This window comes from Protopterus annectens, chromosome 7.part1, assembly GCF_019279795.1.
Source record: "Protopterus annectens isolate FY-2018-M chromosome 7.part1, PAN1.0, whole genome shotgun sequence".
Lineage (NCBI taxonomy): Eukaryota > Metazoa > Chordata > Ceratodontiformes > Protopteridae > Protopterus > Protopterus annectens.
The window spans coordinates 419,673,962-419,690,245 of NC_056740.1; the positions used below are offsets into that span (position 1 = coordinate 419,673,962).

Below are 16,284 nucleotides of genomic sequence, written 5' to 3' on the forward strand. Positions count from 1 at the left end.
AAGAAAGACTGAAGAAAATGGCGTCAGCTGCATCTTTTATACCCCTGGTGCACTGACGTCAGGGAAGAGGCGACAGCAACAGACTCCAGACCTAGATTGGAATTCAGGCCGACTGAGGGTAGCCTGCCAGCAGGATAACCCAAGTGTAATGACTGCAACAGTGAAACACGAAGAACATCTGATGACTAGCTTAACGGAAGTGTCATCGGCAGTTTTGGACCTGTGCGGTCTCTGTCTTTATTCTTAAGTTTTATCGGAAGATCGGTTGTCAGATGGCTTACCAAAGCCATACTGGAAGTCAAGGACTGAGACTGAAAATATCTAGCTACAATAAGGGCCTGACGACATATAGTTTTGGCATTGAACAAAGCACAAAAGTGACAATGGGGGACATCATGGTCTGGGCCTTAACAAGTGACACAGTAGGAATGAAAGCCACTGTGTGGTATTTGCTTCCCACAGGCGAGACAATTGTTAACTTTTTCTGACATCAGTTAGAGCAAGAAAAAAAGGATCCCCAATGGGGTACTTAGCTTTAGAAGACTTCAACTTCAATTCGGAAATGAAAAACTCAGGTAGCAGCTGACGGGCACTTGTGCGAACTGCTTCTGCTTCGGGCTCCTCAATAAGAAAGACAGATGTAATGGCATCAGCTGCCTGTTTTTCTACCACTGACTACCTGAAGTCAGTCCTGGAGCAACAGCACCAGACACAGAAATACTAAGCCTCTGATATTCGGGCTGACTGAGGGCTACCCTGGCAGGGATAACCCAAATGTGATGACTGCAACAGTGAAACATAAAGAACATCAAGCCCTTAGCATTTTGCCTCAGGACATTATGATCCGGTTAGCTTATAGACAATACTCTACTGTAGATGAGTTGGGGAGGAAGGGAGACCTATACCTTGCCAGCAGGGGGTCACTGCATAGGAAAGAGACACCCAGTGCTACTCATGGGTCTAAAGGAACACATGGTTAGCAGCCCAGACTGTCCCAACAGAATCTGCCAGTAACAGGGGAAGCCACTAGTCCAGGTACACATCCAGGACCTAGGGTTAAATGTTTTGAATGCAACCAGTGGGGCCCATGTGGCATATAGGTGTTCACAGAGGTAAGGTGGGGAACAAAAGGTGAGGGATCCAGTAATTAGGAAAGACAAAATGCCAACAGTAGGTTGTCTTGAGACAACAAGGGTACCAAACTACCACAAGAGGTTATATCCTATCGTAGTGAATGGCAAAGAGACCATTGCTAAGAGAGAAACAGCCTCTGCATAACCATTGTGAAGCCTGCAATGGTTACAGAGGAAAACTACTTGCCTGGGCAGTCTACTCCAGTCAGAGCTTTAGGAGGGACCCCATTCTAAATACCTTTGGCTAAGGTTCACCTTGACTGGGAGGGTGGAAAAGCAAGCCAGCAAGTAGGCGTGTTTGAGGATATCCCTGCAGATGTCCTGATAGGGAATGATTTTAATAATGCAGTACCATGTGCTCATGCAGTTACACGCAGTCAGGCTTGGAAACATGTGGGTCTGGAAGCCTGGGGGAGACTGACAGACCGCACTTTTGCAGCCAGGACTGGTAATGTGGTTACTTCAGGGAGGGAGCTTCCCTGTAGCGGTGGGGCTGAAGGTGAGCCACAGCTGCTTGTGGTTACTGATGCTCACTTGGACAGAGTGACTGCAAGGGCAGAGGTCAGTAGTAGTACCCAGGCTGACAGTGAGGCACCATTTTCAGAGGATGCCAGGCTTCCTGTGGAAGGGCAGCTGGGAAGGGATACAAACAGAGTTGAGACAGGTTCAGCTCTCAGACACTATTACAAAGGCCTGAGGCAGGTAGCCAGTGAGGCATCTGATTCTCAAGGGAAGGGGGGAATCTGTATGCTGGGACAAAGGATTACTGTACAGAGAGTGGCCCCTGAGGGAGGGCTAGAAGGTGAGAGGATACAGCAGTTGGTACGGCCTAGAGCCTACCATTTGGCACTTCTAGCCATAGCCCATGATATTCCCTTTGCAGGTCATATGGGCATAAAACATACAAAGAGACATAGTATTCAGAACTTTAATTGGCCTGGAATTTCCAGAGATTAACAGGGTACTGCAGGACCTATGAGCAGTGCCAAAAGGTAGGCAAGGCAGGAGACAAGGTGAAAGATCCTTTGATGCTTTTTCCTGTGATTAAACCATTTCAGAGGATAGCTATGGATATTGTGGGGCCTCTGAGTACCCCAAGTTCCACAGGGAAAAAAGTATATCCTAGTGGTAGTAGATTATGCTACAAGATACCCTGAGGCAGTGACTTTGTCCTCCATTGAAGCGGAAAAGGTGGCAAATGCTCTGTTAGAGACTTTCAGCAGGGTAGGTTTCCCAAAATAAATACTGACTGACAGAGGTGCCAATTTCATGTTAGATCTGCTGACTTGTCTGTGGAAGTATTGTGGGGTGAAGCACCTACAGACCACCCCCTACCAACCTCAGACTAATGGTCTTGTTGACAGGTTAAACCCTACACTAAAGTCCATGCTATGGGCATTTGCAGACAAGTTTAAGAGGAAGTGGGACAGACATTTGCCCCATCAGTTTGATTAGAGAGAGATTCCATAGGAATCCACAGGTTTTTCACCCTTTGAGTTGCTGTATGGGCATAGAGGGAGCGGGCCTCTAGATTTAATTTGAGATGAGTGGGAAGGTGAGTGTGAATCTCACAAGGATCTGTTGTGGCATATGTCTTACACCTCAGGACAAGGCTCAGGGAACTCATGGGCTTTGCCCAGGAGAACCTGACAGAAGCCCAACAGCAGAAAAAGGTCTGGTATGACAGGAATGCTCGAGCTACAGAGTATGCTCTAGGGCAGCAGGTAATGGTTCTCATTCCAGTCAGACACAACAAGCTGCAAGCAGCTTGGGAGGGATCCTACAATGTGGTAAGGAAGGTCAGCAATGTTAACTACATGTTAACTACATGGTAGAACTGCTAGGCAGGTGACAGGGGCACAAACTGTACCATGTTAACATGGTGAAACATTACCATGATATGGAGGCCCTTGTGCTGAGTATTTGCAGTGGATTGCAGGAGGAGTCTGAGGGAGAGCTGGTGACTGATCTCCTCAGTGAGGCTTGGAGTGACACCTCAGTGGAAGGGGTAGCAATGTCCCAGCAGCTATCTCCAACCCAGGTTCAAGAAATCTGAGCAGTGTTACAGGAGTTTGGGTACATGTCCACTGGGAAACCATGGTGCACCCATCTGTTGCAGCACCAGGTGGATACAGGACCCCAAAGGCCTATTAGGCAGGCCCCTTATAGGGTGCCTGAGAGAGTCAAATAGACTCTGAGGGAGGAGATACAGGAAATGTTGGAACTAGGAGTAGTTCAGAAGTCCAACAGTTCCTCGGCCTCCCCAGTGGTGCTGATGCAAAAGAAGGATGGCAGCACCAGGTTCTGTGTGGACTACAGTAAATTAAATAGTCACACAGAGTCAGATGCTTACCCCATGCCTTGGACAGATGAAGCTGGGTGGGGCTAAGTATCTTACCACCATTGATCATTCCAAGGGGTACTGGCAGGTGCTCGACTCCCAGTGCTACAACGAGGTCTGTCTTTGTGACTCCTTTTGGCTTGTAGGAGTTGACAAAGATGCCCTTTGGGATGAAAAATGCCCCAGCGACTTTCCAGTGGCTGGTAGATCATATCCTACCAGGAGCAGGAGATTTTGCCCTTGCTTACCTATATGATATTGCCATCTACAGCCATTCCTGGCATGAGCACCTTCAGCATGTCAGGGAGGTGCTAGGTAGACTACAGAGAGCAGGGTTGACCATTAAGCCCAGCAAATGTCAGACGGGAAAGGCAGAGGTCTCCTACCTGGGACATAGAATGGGGAGTGTGAAGATCAGACCAAAACCTGCCAAAGTGGAAGCCATTCAGGCATGGCCTGCACCGGTTACCAAAAAATGGTGACTACATTCTTAGATATAGCAGGGTACTACAGAAAGTTCATCCCTAGTTATAGTATCATTGCTGCTCCCCTCACAGACCTGACAAGAAACAGGTCAGATAAGGTAGTGTGCACCACAGCATGTGAGCAGGCATTCCAGAAGCTTAAAAAAGCTTTGGGAGGACCCCCTGTGTTAGCCAGTCCAGATTACAGCAAATAATTTGTTGTGCAGGTGGATGCTTTGAACCATGGGGTGAGGGCTATACTTAGCCAGATTTCTTCAGAGGGAGAAGAGCACCTAGTGGTTTATCTCAGAAGTAGGCTTCGACCCAGGGAGGAATGCTATGGAGCTGTAGAAAAGGAATGTCTAGCTATAGTGTGGGCACTGCAGAAACTTCAGCCTTATCTGTATGGAAGGAAATTCACTGTTGTTACTGATCAAAATCTCCTAACATGGTTACATCGAGCCAGCCAGCAAAATGCCAAGTTACTAAGGTGGAGCCTGGGGTTGTAAGCATATGATATGTCATTGCAGCACCGCAGTGGGATTAGCAATGCCAATGCCGATGGGCTCTCAAGACAGAGAATGGAGTAAGGTATACCCAGATGGACCTAACCCTCTCAAGCAATGTTTCTCAAGGGTCACTTGAAAAACTAGCTTGAGTTCTCCAGGGGGGAAGAACTGTGAGGGCTGCCAGCCTAGCTAGGTAGAATTTTGTAAATAATTCCATGTCATTGTAAACATTAACATGATCCACAGGCTTGTGTAACAAATGTAAGAAAACTGTGTTATGTTCTGAAGCTTCCAAAATTTTAACCACACTGCACCCTGCTGGAAGAAAGCTGATAAGTAAAGGATTTTATGACAGTTTGATCTCAAGCTTGGAGACAGGATGTCTGAGCTAGAAATTACATATATTGTGCTAAGACAGAGATAATTGCTAGGTTTCACATGTAAAGTGTCTTTTATTGCTATGGCTGCCTGGCAGGTGCAGATCAAAGAAATGTTAAATTTTGAGTTCTGTTAGCCTGGGAACTAAATCAGAGAAGAGACAAGAATGATGTAATCTGAAATGACTCAGCAGTACTGTGTATTATCAATTTAAGGACAGAAAGAAAGAATAGCATTTTGTATTTTATTCTGAAGTTAACAACTCACCAGCACTTCTCATCTACATTTGCTTGCTCTGTAAGTAGAATTTAGAGCAGTAATTTCTCTTAGAGACAGATAGAAATATAGCCAGATTAGTCTAGTTGTTTTCTATATTTATGTTAGACTGCCCTACTATATTGTTTCAACGTATTTTCCTGTGATTTCTGAAACTCTCTATTATCAATGAGTATTGTCTTGTGTTTTTACTTATTATTAAATATTTTTAAAACTTTTAACTGTGACTGTTTTGTGGAGAGATAGTTTAAGCTCTCAGAGTACTTGCATGTATTTGGTGATATTATACAAGCCACTCTAGAACAGCCTTAGCCCTGAGTCACAATTACTACTTGGACAACAGTAACATTACACAGTAGAATTGGACACCCTTTGGTAAGGGTCTTTATCGTAGCCGGTAAGAGTAGTTGGTGGCAGTGGATTACTACCTTATAGCCTGGGCAAAAGTAGGCATAACTAATGAACCTGTGCCAGCCTTCCCCAGGAGTGTCTGTGCGTTTGTATATAAATCAAATCTCAAAGTGTGTGTGTGTGTGTGTGTGTGTGTATGTGTGTCAGCTACTTGTCCAGGGACATGAAGCACTGGTTGGACAGAGAGGGCACTGGAGGTTTGGCTTGACTACTTGGCTGAGATCTGAACACTATAGCTGTGCCAGTGGGGACTCTTACTGGGAATCTGGAGAGAAAGGGAGAAACCAGCCCCAGACTGTGATCTTTGAGTGTACCTAAGGAAAATTGTACTTTACTGTGTGTGTACTTGTTATCCTCCCAATGTGGATGCCTCTCACTGATGCTAGTGGTGAGGATTGAGGCTCCTTGATTACTGGGCCAGTACACAGGCATCACAATGGCATTTAAAATATTGTATGGCAACTTTAACTACCTTGATTATAGCAAGCTCAGATGCTCATAAGCCTAGTACTTATTATACAGCAGGAACTTCTCATTGTAATATTTGTTAATAATGTCTGTTATGTACTTCACAGATAAAGATTCTAGTTGTCTACTGATGTACTATGTTCTTCATCTGTAAATATGTTGTAAGTAATTGCTATGTTAAATTGTTAATCGCTATGTAATCCAATGTAACTACTGTCTGCTTATTTTACTGCGGAGCTTTTCTCCCTGGGCCTCGGCTGAAAATGGACCTACGTCCAGTCGGACACTCCCGGTCAACAAATTTAAATAAATAATAAATAAACTTTAAGAATCAATCAGCAGAGATCAGAAAAAAATTGGGAGGAAAAGATTAAATATGTAATTCACAAAGAAACTGTTGGAGGACATATAAATATATGACTCCCAAATATACAACGTCTAGAATATTTAGGATTTTTGCCTAGAAGTGTTTGCATAGATACTTTTATACCCCAGACTCAACAAATATGTTTTCTCAGGTAGATGGCACATGCTGGAGGTGCAATGAGGAAGAAAGAAGTAATTGGGAACATATGCTTTGGGTGTGTACTGACTTGACAGACTTTACACATTTTGTACAGAGTATAAAATGTACTGTGCCAGGAAAACAGGATGAGTAAATGAGTGCAACTAAGAAATTTTCTTTTTGAGCCAAGATACAGGATCTGAAAAGCCTACGCACAGTAAAGCCTTTTTAAGTTTAATTTTGGTAGGTGCCAAAAAAACAATTACTAGAAAATGGAATTCAAAATATAAACCAACTATACCACAAGTAGTGAATATTGTAACAGAAAAAAGAACAGGAAGTGGGTCTTTAGAAAAGGGTAGGAGTAAATTACTTAGAAAAATGGAAATTGCGGGAACAATACATGCATAAAAATGTTTAGGATAAAGAATGAGATTTAAGAGAAGGCAGGAATTGAATAATTTATGCAATATTGCTATACATCACATATACTTTTATATATAAATGTGAACTTGGCAATAATGTTTGATTACTTTTATATAAATATAAGTTTGCCTGTGTCACAGGTGATAATTAAAGGTGTTTAGAAAAAAATGATTTAATGATGATATTTAAAAAGAGTGCGATAAAGATATGGTGCTGAGCTGCTGCAATACTTTGGGGCTGAATTAGGTAGGAATGATCTGCATCTTTCAAATGAAAGTTCTTTTTAGAAAACTCTGCTTTCTCAAATGCCATGGTAGGGTAGAGGACATTTACAATACACTTACATCCTTTCTTTACCAGCCAGCACTTTGCCTCTGATCTCTCAAACACTGGTTGCCAGTAAAGAAAGAATATAAAACAACTGTTAACTTTCTTGTTAGGAGCAATTTTGTGTGAGTGTGTGTATGTATGAGTTCTTGTTATTTTATTGGGAACTCTGCAATGGAGGCATTTCTTAGCATAGAATGCAAGTTTAACCTAATGTGTGTGGATTGTAATGGTTGGCACTGTGTCGTACCTCATGATCTGTAGAGGTTTGTCTGTTCTCCAGCACTGATTCAGTGTGTGTGTGTGTGTGTGTGTGTGTGTGTGTGTGTGTGTGTGTGTGTGTGTGTGTGTGTGTGTGTGTGTGTGTGTGTGTGTGTGGAATTTCTTTTGTTTTTTTTTATGGATGTATGACATAGTATAAGGGCCATATTATGGATGTATGACATAGTATAAGGGTAGGTGTGGAGGACAGAGCCCACCACATAAGGAGTGCAGGAGGGTTTGCCCACCTCCAAAAACATGACTTTATGATATATTTCTTGTGGAGATGGTTAAATGAATTTTCAGCGGAATGTGTTTGGCCATCTGAGTATCAATGAAATGACATAGACCCATATATACAAATTATATATGACCATCACCCATGGACAATAGATGAAAGCAACCAACTGCCGGGCAGGACCAAGACTAAGTTCTTTGCCTACCACTTGGCCACTTCAGGTGTGCCAACAATAAAAAGGCTGTGCAATTTCCAGATATATTCCATTATTTCTTTTAAATATGTCAGTTGATAACCTAATGCCAAGAAAGCTGTATGAAAAAGTACAATGTGACAGTACAATAAAGAGTTTAGAAAAGTAACAAAAGAAGTGGTGATTTATTTTTCTAGCCTTTGGGCTCTTTTATATAAACTTAAAAAAATGGTTTTACAGAAAATGAAAACCTGCAACAAATAATTGCCCATTAAAGAAGTGTATCCAATAGTAATTTTTAGAAAAAGAAACACCCAGATCCAAATTAGCGATTAGTGTACATGGTATAAATAACCCCCTCAACAGGGCAATATCTCCGAAGCATCACATAGGCAGTCTTTTCAGGAGTAATCTCCATGATGTGCGTAACACTGACAAATCGTACGGCAGTCTCAGTGGAAACAAGTAAAATCTGTTCCAACAAAATAAATGTGCATTAAAATGTGTGAAAAACAATCTTAAACAGTATTCAAGTCAAATTCATTTTTTTTAAACAGATTCCTGAGGAAAATGCTCTGCTCCACTGATCTACAGACAGGTGTTCAGTCTCTTGCTATCCGGCACATGAAATCCACTCTTCAGTGGTAGCTAGTGGTAGTCCTGGGCATGTCTTCTTATAAGGCGAAACTGCCCAGTGGGATCGGGGATGTACCACTTCTCCCAAATCTCTGGATAGAAAGATGTTCGACCCCAAGGCTTGTAATGCCCATTCCAGTGCAGCAATTTAGCAGTTTTTATGAAGCTTGCAGAATGGCGCTGTCCAGCACTAGACCCTGTAAAGAAAGAAGGAAAAGCATTTAATTTTCTTCAAAACTCCTTGCAGTCCCCAAGGTTTAACAGATTTATGGTGTCCTTCCAGCTTCAGTCCAAAACTACAAGTCTTTACATATGGTTTTAAGTCTTCTTCCAAAGGGGAATATTCTTGCACTGTCCTGCTTAATTCATGTAAAGAAAGCCAGTGGCAACCACTCATCTGTAAACACTGATGTAGTCCATTCTTCCTCAGATTTCTACCCTACTAAGCATCTCAATTTTATATGCTGTGGCTAAATATGCACACAAACCAACCATATACTGGTGGAATAGGAGTGGTCCTCCATGGATTTTAGAGGATTCAGACTAAACTGAAGCTAGCTCATCAGGTGCATCCGAGCTTGCTATAATCAAGGTAGTTAGTGGGGTGGAAAGAAAGGTAGTGGGTGATATTAGAGGGGGAGTTGCAAGGGCATAGCCAGCATGTTTTTAGGTGTGCTTTAAGTAAAGTTTTGAAGTGGGTGCATGATGGTATGGAAGTAATTGTGGGTGGGAGGGAGTTCCACAATTTGGCTATGGCGCAAGAGAATAGTGCTTCTCCAGCAGAGTTATTGGCTTTAGTGACCTGTAAGTGATTTTTGTTGCTGGATCTTAGTGGTCTGGTGGTGCGATAGGGTTGGAGTAGATTCTGGAGGGATGGGACATTTAGTGGATAGTTTACTACTTTGTGGGCGAGTGTGAGTTGGTACCATTGAAGGAGGTGAGGGAGTTCAAGCCAGCCCAGTTCAACAAGTGAGAGACAGTAGTGACTATGGTAGGATGCCCCTGTGGCGAATTTGGCGATTTTGTTATAGCAGGTCTCGAGCTTGTTTAGATTGCATTGCCTTAGGTTGGTATATACACTGGAGAGACAAAGTAGGGTGGAGATAAGGTGGGAATTTGCTACTGAAATCTTTGCTGCTTTGGTGAGAAGTTGCTTATTTCTGTATAACGCTCCTAGTTTTTTGTGGACTTTTTTATGGTCATGGATATGTGAATGTCAAATTTTAGTTTGTCTATTTCCACTCCTAGCAATTTGATGTGTTCTGTTGGGTGTATAGTGGTGGTGTCTTTTACTGTGATGCTAAAGTGAGAGTTGTTTTAGTATGCTTGGTGGGTTGGAAGATGAGTAGTTTAGTTTTGTTTGGGTTGAGTATTAATTGAGCATCGGATAACCAAGTTTCAACAGAGGAAAAGGCTTCCTATATGACTTTTTGCAGTTTGAGTAGGGACTGGGCTGAGCAGATGATGGTTGAGTCATCTGCGTATTGTATGAGTGTGCCATGTTTGGTGGCAGAGGCTAGATTATTGGTGAAAATAGAAAAGAGTAGGGGTCCAAGGATGGATCCTTGGGAAACCCCTACAGAGACAGGTAGTTGGGGAGATGTGTCATTCTGCCATACAACAGATTGTTGGCGGTCAGACAGGTAACTCTGAAACAAGTTGGTGACTGACAGAGAAGGATAGGTTATTGAGGACAGAGATGAGTTATTTGTGTGGGACCATGTCAAATGCTTCAGATAGGTCTGGGAAAGTAGCAGAGGAGAGACTGCCATTGTTTTTATGCTGAAGGATAGTGTTAGTAAAGGAGAATAAGGCAGTGGTGGTGCTATGGTTTGGTCGGAAACCATGGTGAGTACTGGAAAGGAGGTTGTTAGTAAGGAGGTAGTCTGAGACCTGAGAGTGAATGCATCTCTCTAGTATTTTGGAGAGTGGAGAGAGAATAGCTATGAGGTGGTAATTGGTTAGTTCTGTGCAGGGGCCACCTTTGTGGAGGGGAATTATATGCGATGCTTCCCATAGTGTGGGAACGTACCTTTCCGACAGAGATCAGTTAATCAAAACAGCTACTGGGTAGGATGGAGCATCAGCTCAGATTTGTAGGTATTCACTTGGGAGGTTGTCTGCTGCTAATTTGGTGGGTTTAAGTTTAGTTAAGAGTTTTTTTTTTTTTATGTTGGCGGTAGAAACAGGAGAAAAAGAGAAGACAGTGGGGAGATTACTAATTGAAGGCGTGGGTTGGAGGGGAGGGGGATGTGTTGTATAGCTAGTGGTAGTATGGTTTGTGTGAAGTGTGTGTTGAATGAGGTAGCAATATTTTTGCAGGAGTGAGAGATGTTAGGAGGAGGGGTACTGACTTTACCTGGGTGGAGGACAGAGTTTATGGAGGTCCAGAATTGTTTGGGGTTGTGTTGGGAGGGTAGACTGGTAGTATTGGAATTTGTCCTGTTTTATTAGCGTTTTGACTCTATTGCGTAGTTCTAGGAATTTCTGTCTAGTTGAGGGAGTTTTGGTTTTGCGCCAGTGCTCCCAGGCTTTATCCCGGTTTTTCATTTCTGACTTAGTGGTTTTCTGTAGCCATGGGGAGGGTTGTGCTTTGGTTCTGGAAAGTCTTATGGGGGCGTGGTAATTAAGGATACTCAGGAAGGTAGTATTAAAAAATTCAACTGTGTCATCAAGACTGAGGTACTTTAGAGGATGCCAGTTACATTCTTTGAGGGATGAGATGAATGTGAGTGGGTTAAAATTTAGTTTTTTACGTATTTGACGGTAGATAGGTTTTTAGCTTGGTATAGGTGTTTTTTGAGCAGGAATGTTGGGGAGTGATCACTGAGGCTATCTACTAAGCAGCCTGCTATATATGACTGGGGGATCTTACTGACTAGTATCCAATCCAGGGTAGTGTGCTTGTTATAATTTTTTATATTATATTGTGTGTGGTTATTTTCTTTAAGGACTTGCATCTAAAATCCTAGTTTTTTAGTTCTTGAATTTCCCAAGTTTCATCACCCCCTTTTCACCTTGATTTGTAACCTTCTGCTCGAATTTCATGTATAGTCTTAACTGTCTAGCTCTAAATACCCCTACAAATAAAGTAATCCTGTAGCAAAGTGGTTAAGATGTTGGGGTTTTATTATCTAAAGGTTCTGAGTTCACGCCCAACTTTGGTAGTACATAGTTTTTGTGGTTTGACATCTACAATGCATGTACTCAGAGGAGTTTTATACGTGGGAGCTGAAGGCTGTGATAATAGTTAAGGTGTTTACCTCAGTGACACAAGATACAAGGTTTGATTCAGATCCTTGAGGGGAACTGGCTAGGCATAAGGGTCTACTTTAGATCGCCGAAAACTTAAAATCTTGAGCGCTAACATGAGCGAAAATGCAGATATTCGATAATCATTTTTTTGGATCACAGTACAGTGCAGATTGGGATATTTGCCCTTTCCTCACTGCAGTGCAATCTCAGAGTTGGAATATATATTTGAGGGGGGGGCACAACCCCCCCCCCACAATAGCGATTTTGAGTACCTGCATATTCGCTCATGTGAGCGCTCGAAATTTTAAGTTTTCGGCTACATAATATAAACCCTAGGCGTAAAATGGTGCACGATGGCAGTTAGCCTAGTACAAATCTATGAATGTAAACCACCTAGTTCTATGGAGAGAATCAGCTTATCCTACTTGACTCTTGTGTGCTTCCCTTCCCAATTACTAAAAAGCTGAAATAATACATCATCCAATAAATTACTTGCCTGTCCTATGACTGAATGCACTACAAACATCTTCACTCCTTGTATCTTATATCTGTATCAATAATCACAAGGTTTTGATTCCTGTTTTTGAGTTGTACTTCGTTCAGTTTCATCCCGCACATCCTTGGGTGTTATCAGTTTCATCCCGCACATCCTTGGGTGTTATAAAAGAATACCTTTTAATATGGGTCTCCTTTACATTATCGAATTTACACTTTATCAAAATTTAAACAAAAAGAGCGTTTTGAAGACGGACATCGCCGAACCTTCACTTTGCTGAAGTGTACATAAACAGAACAGGTGCTGTACATGTCTCACAGTGCTTGGGAGCTTCTGAATGGAGATCACTATACAGTGAGGATTGGGAAATGTACCCAGTTTCTCACTGTAGTGTGATCTTGGGGTTGGTATACATAATTTGCAGGGGGTGTGGAGGGCAGGGCAAAAATCTTAGAAAATATATATATTTTTTGTTTCATTGTAATAGCTGGTGTTTCGTTGATATAAACTTCTGTAAAGTGAAGGTTCGGCGAAGTCCAGTTTCGAAGGTCTCATCGCATTGGTTTAAATTTTGGTAAAGTGTAAATTTGATAATGTAAAGTTGACCCCTTAATCCATACATAATCAATACCCATACTTAATATGGCATGATAAGACAAAGTATTGCTGAACCAATGCATGCATGTATACATAGTTCAACATGAAAGGCCTTTGTTTTACCTTCATTTTTGTATCCAAAAAAGACTTGTAATTGTATCAAAATGCAGCGCAGTGGTTAGCAGCCACCTCACAGCAAGAGGTTCTCTGGTTTGATTCTCAACTGTGGTGCTTTCTGTACAGAGTCTGCATGTCCTCCCTGCGTTTGCACAGGTTTCCTCCGGGTGCTACGGTTGCCTCCCACATTCCAAAAACACGGGTCTGGAGCATTTCTTCCCGGGCCTCCGCTGAAAATGGGCTCTATTCCGGTTAGACTTTCCCGGTAAACAAATGTTAAATAAAATAAATAAATAAAATGTTCCACGACAATGAAATGCCCTTATCTGAATCTATGCAGTACAAAAGTCCTGCAAATGAAAGCCGGTAATCACGGCTACACAGTTAGAAACCGCGTTTTTCAAAGCTAAGAATACAGCATCCATGGGACCAGATGACATCCTGGGCTGTGTACTACATGAACTACAAAATGAACTGGCACATCATCTAAGTGTCATGTTTAATCATAGCCTCACCTCAGGCTTCGTGCCCACTGAGTGGTGCACAGCTACAGTTATCCCACTCCACAAGGGGGGATCCACCTTGGATCCCAGGAACTAGCGTCCCATCAGTATGACGAGCCTGATCTGCAAGGTCATGGAATGCATTATCATGGAACTTATAAACAAAGACATTGCCAACCTTCAAACACTGGACCGCACCCAGTTTGTGCTCATGAAAGGCCGATCTTGCCTCCTGAACCTGACTGACTTCTTCGAATCACTCTCCAGAGCCGTAGATGAGGGTAAGGTGGTCCACACAGTCTATCTGGACCTCGCTAAGGCCTTCAACACCATCCCCCACACTCTGGAATCATAGATAAACTTACTAAGCTGGGATAAATCCCTACATCACTTGATGGGTTGCCAACCGTCTTACTGACAGCACCCAGACTGTAAAAGTAGCCGACTCAAATCCAGCTCCAGACAAGTGGAGTACCTCAGGGTTCAGTCCTGGGACCGCTCTTGTTTGGCATCTACTTCTCTGAAGTACAGGCCAATACTAAGGGACTCTGGCTAACAAAGTTCGCAGATGACTGCAAACTGGGAGCCATTATTGAATCCCCAAATGATGTGGATATTCTACAAAAGGGCCTTACAGAAACAGATGCTTGGTGTCCGAGCCATGGGCTCAGGCTTAATGCCAAAAAATGTACAGTTATCCCTTTTGGGAAAAACCATGTACCCATGAATTATCACATAGGTAGCAGTACACTAAACACCGAAAGTGTGATGAGAGACTTAGGGATACAGGTGGACAGTGGTCTCAGCTTCGATAACCTAATCACCACAACAGTCAGGAAACCCTATGTGGCACACCTCATCACCAAGGGCTTTTCATCCAGGAAAAAGGAGGTCATTGTCCCACTGTACTCATCCCTCATTAGACCCATTATAGAGTACAACGCCCCATTTGGTATGTACCTCACAAGATATCTGCAACAGCTGGAAAGGCCACAGAAATACCTCACTAAAAAAATCACTGGCCAACAGCACTGCCCTATGCTGACAGTCTAAAAAAACTCCAGCTATACTCTGTGGCATATCTACTCAGAGGCGATCTATGCTTAACATACAAAGCCATGTCAAATCCTGAGCTGTTGGACATGCTCCACTTAAAGAAATCCCAATCCCTCAGAGCCATACGCTCCAGGGATCTAAACCTTTGTCATCACAATGAACAAAACATGCTGGAGGGATAGGTTCCTGACTCAGAGACTCCCCACACTCTGGAACAGACTGCCCATACATGTCAAGCAGAGTGCCTCCTTGGCCCTCTTCAAAAGGAACCTTGACAACTGGATGGGAGATAGGAAATTCACTCCGGGGATCACATCAGCTGCCCTGCTAGACAGGGGTCCAGGGAAGTAGATATTGTGGGAATAAATATCCAGGGAATTGTTATGGCTAGGCTTGTATAGGCCCTAGGGCCAATAGCCTAGTACCAACCTATGAACCTAACTTTTCTTAAGTACGACACCAGTTATATTCTTGAATTTATGAACCTTATTTTCTTTGTCAACAGCTCTAAATATAAAGCAAATAGTAGGGAAAGAGGACATCACTGCCTGGTTCCTCCACTGAAACACAGCTTGTCAGAGAGAAACACATCCACCTTAATTCCTGCCTCTGACTCTTCAAATTCTCTCAATAGCTCTAATATTCTATCAAGGAATGCAAATGCTACTATTGCCCTCCTCATAAAAGGTCAGCGAATTCTACTGATCGCTTTCCCTACATCAAGAGCCACTAATACTGGTGTTTTCCTAAACTCTGTTACACAGTCAATAGTTTGCCTCCCCTTCACAAGACCACACTGACGCATATATTTCAACTCTGGAAACACCCTTATTATTCTCTTAGCTAGTACAGACAAAAAATGCAAAATCACAGTTTAAAACTGAAATGTAATCATGTGAAGCAGGATCTGATAGCTATGTTACCCAAAGATGGTCGGATGGTCAATACCTATCTCAACTTTCTTTCAAAATGTTAATGCCTCCCCTTTTTAAACATTACACAAAAATCTTCCAGATCTTTACCACTCTCTTCCTAACTTCCAAACTTTCAGAAGAATATTGTATATTCCTGGAGACTTCCCTGTAGTTCTGGGCTTGTTTTCCACCATTCCTGTTGCTAGAGTAGTCCAGATACAGATTTGCAGTATCCAGGACTGTTTTGTAAGTTTCCGAGTTCCCCAGACCCTTTTGTGTTAGAGGGAAGCCTTCCAGCTTATCAGTGGGAGTGGTAAGCACTAGGTAGCCTATGTACCACAAGAGGAGTGGTTTCTGGCTCTGAAATTGTACTTTTATTGGCCATTTGGGGAGTTTTTCCTATCCCTTTCAACTTTCTCTTCTCTCTTGCACTTGAATTAGCTTATTCGCCAGCATTTCATCAGGCTTTTCATAGCAATTATTATAGCAAACAAGTGCTATCAGCACTAGACATCCTATAAGGAAGCAGCTCCAGTACTTAGTAATGATAAACCATCCCCTCCTGGCATGTCTAAAGGTCAGTTTCCTGTGCTTTTTTCCTTTCCTTTTAAAATTAAAACCCTTGAAAATTTTTTTAAAAAATTGGGGCAAATTTTTTTAAAAAGGCAATGTTAAAAGGGGCAACAGCCCCCTCCCCTGACCCCCTCCCCCCTCCCAAAAAAACCCCCCAACCCCCAAAAATCCCCGAAAAAACTCCCAAAGGGAAAAAAAAATCCCCAG

General features: G+C 42.6%; 1 protein-coding gene across 1 annotated transcript in view; it reads right to left on the minus strand.

The window, feature by feature from the left end:
* Nucleotides 1–8,096: 8,096 nt before the first annotated feature.
* The window catches only part of GLT8D1 (glycosyltransferase 8 domain containing 1), a gene marked incomplete in the record, with an annotated part of 740,524 nt that continues 732,336 nt past the window's right edge, over nt 8,097–16,284 (minus strand). Inside the window, 1 exon segment of the mRNA XM_044078879.1 lies at nt 8,097–8,763. Within this exon segment, the coding sequence (XP_043934814.1) occupies nt 8,579–8,763 (185 nt within the window).